This window comes from Pteropus vampyrus, unplaced genomic scaffold (assembly GCF_000151845.1).
Source record: "Pteropus vampyrus isolate Shadow unplaced genomic scaffold, Pvam_2.0 Scaffold27, whole genome shotgun sequence".
Lineage (NCBI taxonomy): Eukaryota > Metazoa > Chordata > Mammalia > Chiroptera > Pteropodidae > Pteropus > Pteropus vampyrus.
In genome coordinates this window covers 10,936,240-10,943,536 of record NW_011888808.1, presented here as the reverse complement: position 1 = coordinate 10,943,536, position 7,297 = coordinate 10,936,240, and the positions used below count along the sequence as shown (strand labels likewise).

Genomic DNA, 7,297 nt, shown 5'->3' with positions numbered 1-7,297 from the left:
GTTGGTATTACTTCATTAATTCCCCTATTTCTCCTGGAGTTAGACTAATAGATTTAGTGAGATAGTACTTTTTCTAGGTTTTCCAGACCTGGCAAGCCCTAATTGTATGGCCTTGAACTGGTATTAAACCTCTCTCAGCCTTTTCTCATTTAAAAAGTCAGGGTTATTGTAAGGCTTGACAATAATTCATGTAAGCCCTTTACACAGCGCCTGGCAAATACTAAGTATTCACGAAATGGTCAACTTTATTATCAGGCGAAGACTTGAAACTAATAATACATTTTTTTAAAAATGGAAATGAAAAAACTAACTAACTAATAAATAGATGAAAGAAAGAAAGAAAGAAAGAAAGAGAGAGAGAGAGAAAGAACAGACAGACAGACAAGGGTCTATTTTCCCTGCTACTCTGACTTTGTAAACCTGCCCAGACAATAGCACCCGAATGTCCTGACAGAATTGATCTGTGGCCCCCTGTATTGAGGAGCCACATATTAATAGCCAAGCTGAGGACTGTTTTACTCATGGAGCACTATAAGCACAGGGCTTAGGCCTTGCAAGTTTTTCAAGGGCCTACAGAAATGTTGAGGACCTGGAAAAAAAAAAAAGCAAATGTACTAATTCCATAAAAACAGAAGGACACTGCCAAATCAGAAATTAACATTTAATTACATATCAATAGCAAATACTTACTGGGCATTTAGTGTGTGTGTTAAACACCTTTCTAGGTATTAACACAATACCTCACAAGAGCCTTATTAGCTCTATTTTACAGGTGAAGAAATTGAGGCTCAGAGATGTGTAGAAACTTGTCCAAGGTCGCACAGCCTCCAAGCAATAGAGCCAGGATTTGAGTGCAGGCAGCAGAGCTTTTACTCTGAACACTTTGCCATATTAGATCTCAGACAATATGACAGCTCTTAGTGTTCATAAAGAATGTGTTATGTTTGGAAACAATTTGTAAATAGGCTTTTCTCACTTTTCTGGGATTCCAGACTATACATAAATCAGAGCCACTCACAAATTAAATGAGTTCCCTGCACCAAATATTTTCAAAAACAAAAGAATAAAAAGTCTTTCAAGTAGTTTTTACAGAAAAAAAGATTATATTTCACTTGAGACTAGAGACACTTTTTAATATATCTGATGGGACGTGGGGTGTAGCCTCCACAAGCAGACAAGCCCAGGGTCTGTGAAGATCTTCGATCAGCCCTTTCTGTGCCCGACAAAAAGTATACAAATAAACAAATGAATGAAACAATGAATTAGCCAAGTTACTGAGAATCTATTAAGTGCAAAGCTGTTCACTTGGGTGTGGGAGTGCACAAGTGACCAGAGAGACAAATGAGCTCTCCTGGCTCTTCAGACAGAAGGCACTGCAGCAAGCGTCAATGATGTGTCTACTGCTGAATGAGAAGCAAATTTAAACTCATGTGAAGTCCTACAGGAGTTTCTGCCAGCTTGAGGGACACAGAGCATGGAAGGCTAGGAGACATTTCTGAGTCGCTTGCTTACCTTAGTATTCCCCAGTTGTAATTAATGTCCAAGATGCTCCTGTCGGAGCTGGACACCTGATGTTTTAGCCTCGACCACCTGCCCTTTTGGTATGGGATATCTGTAGGTGCCAATATCTCAGTTCTTCCCAGATGTCAGCAGCCTGTGCTTCACCGGGCTTCCTGCAGAACACAGGTGGGCACTCTTGTTGAAACAGCCACTCACAGAAAACCAGTTGGGGGCCATGTTGGTTCTCTTCATCATGGCCGATTTTTAAAAAATTATCTAGAGTAATGTATTAGTTTCCTAGGACCGCCATAACAAAGTATCACAAATTAGGTGGGTGAAATGACAGAAATATATGTCTCACCACTCCGGAAACCAGAAGTCTAAGGTCAGAGTGTCGGTAGAGTTGGCTCCTTCTGAGGGCTGTGAGGGAGAGTCTGTTCCTTGTTCTTCTCCTGGATTCTGGTGGTTTGCTGGCAGTCTTTGGTGTTCTTTGGCTTATAGATGCATCACTCTGATCCCTACTTTCATCTTCACATGGCATTGTCCCTATGTGTGTGTCTCTGTGTCCAAATTTCCCCTTACTATAAAGACAACAGTCATGTTGGATTAGGGCCCACCCTGAAGACCTCATTTTAACTTGACCAGCTTCGGTAAAGACCTCATCTCCAAATAAGACCACATTCTGAGGTACGAGGAAAGAGGGTGAGCAGGGGTTAGGACTCTGATACATCTTTTTTGGAGGAAGACACAGTTCAACCCAGAAGAGGGACCTAACTGTTTTAGCTTACTTTCAAAGCTGGTTTTAGTATGAAATCCAATCATCCATTTATAAATTCTTGACACTATACATTAAATATGTTCATGCCCAAGGCATTAGCTATTTCTCTACTCAGCCCTCTAGCTTGAACTCTCTGATAAACCCTAAGTGTGTTTTTGACTGCAGTTCTGTCTGAGCCAGTTATGAGCCCAGCTCCCTGACAGTGCACCTCAGGTGGGTGGAGTTGACTAATTCAGCAGCAGACCTCTTTCTCAGCGGGCTCCCCCAGAGGCTTTAATCTAGGGGTGGTGGCAAGTGAAGGCAAGGTAATTCCCAGGGAGGACATTAACAGATTGACAAGCTGCTTGCCTGGTACAGAGTTCGAAATTATAAGGGCATACAATAATCACAGCAGACATTGGTTTTGAGAATTCTGAAGCTACCAATTGAGATGAGTTCTAAGCATGGTGTTGTGTCCTGCATTTATCTCTTCTGAAGGGCTTGACAGCTCCTGAGGAGATAAACACAGTTGGAAGATGTACCAGAAGTGTGGGCTGAACACAGAACAGCACTGCTTTTTCTGGTATGACTTTGAGAAAAGGCAGCTTGGTTTCTAAGGCCCAATATACTCGCTAGATCCTTAACACTGTCCCACTGGGCACAGTGTACCCCAGTGCAAAGCAATGGCACCCCCCGATTATTCGAAAGATTCACCGTCAACTGTCTTTGCATACATGGGTAAGAAAGCAGATGGGGAGGAACAGTTGATGTGCTGGAGAGCATGTACACACGGATGTCACATCGAATAATGGCTGTGGAACCCCCTGGAACCCACTGAGCATTGTGCAGTCCCCGCTCTCAAGAAACCCGCTTTGGGGTCAGAGATATATGGTGGACAAATGTGAAACAGCCAGGATAGACGCCTGGACCGTTCATGTTCAAGTGCCAACTATTTGGTGGATAACATAAAACGTCATTGAAAAAGAAAGCTAAAAATGGATCAGTTTGGTAAAAATCTAGATTTTTCAAAACATCTAGAAATGTAGTGTCATGTAGCAACTTTATGTGTTTTATAGCTGATGAGACTGATGACATAAGTATTCTTTACTGTGATCCCTGAGGAAGAATTTTCCTATTAGGATTCCATGGGCCATCTAGGTGCCTGTGCTTTGGCATGCCCTTCAGAACATGGAGGGAACACTGGGGAGTGGCCCCTGTCACTGCCCCAAGCAGAGATCAGCTAACACTTTGAAAAGGGTGCCTCCCAACTTTGGTTAACTACCCACCTTTAAATTTCAGAAAAGGTCCTGGATCTATGTACGTGTGTGAGTATGTGATTGTCTAGCTTATAATCTGAACCCATCTGACACAGGCAAGTGAAAATAGAGCTTATTGTACCTGGATGAGACTATGTGAATTATAATAATAGGTATTGTCTAAATATAAAGGGAAAGGTTCATTAGAACTAACTTAATAGATGTCAGAGAATACATAAATGTTTTACGTTAATTTAATATCATCAAAACCCTAGGAAAGATATTACTATCTCTGTAAAAAGATCAGGTGACATATTTCATACTTAAATCATTGTACTCTTTGTGGATCTACTATCCAGCATTCAAAGCCCAAGGAGACTTCAGCTGTACTTATCATGGTTTATATTTTTAGTTTGTGGAAGGTAAATGGTTGGTCTTGAGCCTCAGCTGGTCTCCAGGAGAAACATATTTCCATTGAAAATGAAAGGAACACAGAAACCAAATATAAAATAGAAGAGAAGAGTTTTAGCCACACGGTTCAGTTCCCATTGGGCCTGTCCTGGCCGTTGTGGACCTGAGCATGAGAACCAATGCCTGTTTCCCAGTGATCTAACAGGTGTCTCTCTCCTCCAGTGTTCTGTTTCCTGTGGCGGCGGAGTGCGGATTCGCAGTGTCACATGTGCCAAGAACAATGATGAGCCTTGCGACATGACAAGGAAACCCAACAGCCGAGCTCTGTGTGGCCTCCGGCAATGCCCGTCCAGCCGGAGAGTTCTGAAACCCAACAAAGGCACAATTTTCAATGGGAAAAAACTACCAACATCTGAGCAAGACCCCTTAAAGCCCGTCCCTTCAATGACATCGAATCCCAGAATGCTGACCACAGCCACAGTGCCTGAGTCCGTGAGCACGAGTTCTCTGGCAGTCACTAGCCCTAGTCCTACCGCAGCCTCCAAAGAGGGAGACCTGGGTAGGAAACGGTGGCAGAATGGTTCGACCCAGACTGAGCTGGACTCCCATTATGTCGCTTCCCCTGGAAGTACGTCCCAGCCCATCCTCACTTCCTGGTCTCTGAGTGTCCAGTCAAATGAAGAGAATGTTTCCAATTCAGACCCTGGCCCTAACTCAGATGGTGACCTTTCAGCCACAACAACGAGTGGTTCTGATTTGTCACCTTCCAGCAACCCTGTGACTTGGCAGGTGACTCCGTTTTATAATACCTTGACTAAAGAGCCAGAAACAGAGATTCATAGTGGCTCAGGGGAAAACAGTGACCAGCCTGAGAACAAAAATGAAAATAGCTCTATAGCATGGACCAAGATCGGAGTATCTGGAAATGATGCTTCAGTGGAAAGAAGTACAGAAATGCCACTGGGACCTCCACCTACACCTTATCTTTCGGGGGCATCCTTGTGGTCACCTTTCAGCACAGTGACAGAAGGGCTGCTACCCAGCCAAGGGCCTACTACTCTCAAAAATGATATGCCCAGAGCTGAGGGGATGGTCACTGAAAAGCCAGCTAACATGCCACTTCCTCTGGGTGGAGACCGCCAGCCAGCACCCTCAGAAAAGTTCGTAAACCTCAGCCTCCCAGAACTTCCAAACACGACTCCAACACAGAGTTCTGAACTGGTCCTGACTGAAGAAGATGCAACAAGTCTGATTGCTGAGGGGTTTTTGCTGAACGCCTCCAATTACAAGCAGCTCTCAACGGGCCGCAGCACCGCATACTGGATTGTTGGTAACTGGAGTGAGGTAGGAGTTCCACTTCTTACCCCATGGCTGTTTCTATATGGAAACTTAGTTAAGAGTGTTGCGTTCTTGTGCAGATTTCAAAACGGACTTGTATGAAATATAGTCTCATGTGGGATAAACTTGAAGCAATCAGGTTCACGCCCTCACCTCCCTCTTTACTTTTCTAACCCCAAAAATGGGCCGGTGGAGGGGGGTGCGGCTAAGGGGGGAGGGCGGATAATAAATCTCCAGGGAAGAGAAAAATTGTAGTGAGATGGTAGTGAAAAGAACCTTGAACTAAGTCAGGAGGGCTGAGCCAGCCAGCTGTGTGATAGTGGAGAATTTAGTCTATCTCTGAGCCTGCTTTTTTTTGCAGAATAATAAAGCTGGTGTAGATCATGTGTGATGTTCCTTCTGGTAGTTAGATAGTTTACTTGGGATTTTTCTTTTTCTTGAATTTAGCCTATATAGCTATGAACTTATTTTTTCGAACTGCTCCCGTTGCGTCCCATTTTGAAAAGCTGTGTTTTAATTTTCATTTGTCTCAAGGTAGTTTCTGATTTCCTCTTTGGTCTATTTGTTGTTTAGTAGCATATTGATTCATCTCCACATATTTTTGTTCTTTCCAGTTTCTTACTTTCATGTCATTGTGCTTGGAAAAGATGCTTGATATAATTTCAGTCTTCTTGAGCTTATTGAGGCTTGTTTTGTGGCCTAATACGTGCTCTATCCTGAAGAATGTTCTGTGTGCACCTGAAAAAAAATATTCTGCTGTGTTTGGATGAAACGTTTTGTAAATGTCTATTAAGTCAATCCGGTGTCATGTGACATTAAAGGCCATTACTTCCATATTAATTTTCTGTCTGGATGATGTAGCCATTGATGTGAGTGGGGTATTAAAATTCCCTACTGTTATATAACTGTGACTTTCCCACCTTATGTCCATTAATCTTTGCTTCATAGATTTAGGTGTTCCATATTGGGTTTGTAGATATTTATGATCGTTACACACTCTTCTTGAATTGACACCTTTATAATTATGTAATGTCCTTCTTTGTCTTTATTTACATTTTTTGTTTTAAAGTCTATTTTGTCTGATATGAGTATTGCTATCCCACCTTTCTTTTTGTTTCTATTTGAGTGAAATACTTAAAAAAAACCTTTAATTTTTAATTTTATATTGGTTTTGGGTACACGGTATGTTGATTAGACATTTATATCATTTACGAAGTGATCTCCCCTCTCCCCAATTACTCTGCCACCCACCTGGCACTAACATAGCCGTTACAATAATATTGACTATATTCCCTATGTTGTGCTCTACATCCTGTGACTGTTTGGTAACTACTAATCTGTACTTCTTCCTCTCTTCACCTTTTTCACCCAGACCCCTGCCCCCATCCCCTCTGGCAGTCACCACTTTCCTCTCTGTAACTGTGAGTCTGTTTTTGTTTAGTTTGCTCATTTCTTTTGTTCCTTAGATTGTGCATATAAGTGAAATCATATGGTATTTGCCTTTCTCTGTCAGACTTATTTCACTCAGCATAATACCTTCTAGGTCCATCCATGTTACTGCAAACGGTAAGATTTCACTTTTTATGGCTGAATAATATTTCATTGCATATATGTACCATTACTTCTTTACCCAATCATATATTGATGGGCACTTAGGTTGCTTCCATGTCTGGCTATTGTGAATGCTGCAGTGAACATAGGGGTGCACACTGATTTGATTTTCTTTGGATAAACACACAAAAAGTTTAATAACTAGGTAAAAAGGTAGTTTCTTCTACCTGAGCTTTGTTCGTTCTTCTTTATCTATTCCTTTAAGTATAAGGTTAGACTGTTTTTGAGACATTTCTTGTTACCTGAGGTAAGCCCGTATTGCCATGAATTTCCCTCTTCAGACTGCTTTCAGTGTGTCCCATAGATTTGGGGTCATTGTGTTTTCATTTGTCTCAAGGTATCTTTTGAGTTCTTCCTTGATCTTGTTGTTAACCTATTCATTGTTTAGTAGCATCTTATTTGGCATCCATTTGTGTGTGTGTGT

At 42.0% G+C, this 7,297-nt stretch overlaps 1 protein-coding gene across 1 annotated transcript in view; it reads left to right on the top strand.

The window, feature by feature from the left end:
* The window catches only part of ADAMTS12 (ADAM metallopeptidase with thrombospondin type 1 motif 12), a 272,991-nt gene that overhangs the window by 216,500 nt on the left and 49,194 nt on the right, over positions 1 to 7,297 (top strand). Inside the window, exon 18 of the mRNA XM_023528495.1 lies at positions 4,147 to 5,268. Within this exon, the coding sequence (XP_023384263.1) occupies positions 4,147 to 5,268 (1,122 nt within the window). The remainder of the gene's footprint in view (positions 1 to 4,146; positions 5,269 to 7,297) is intronic.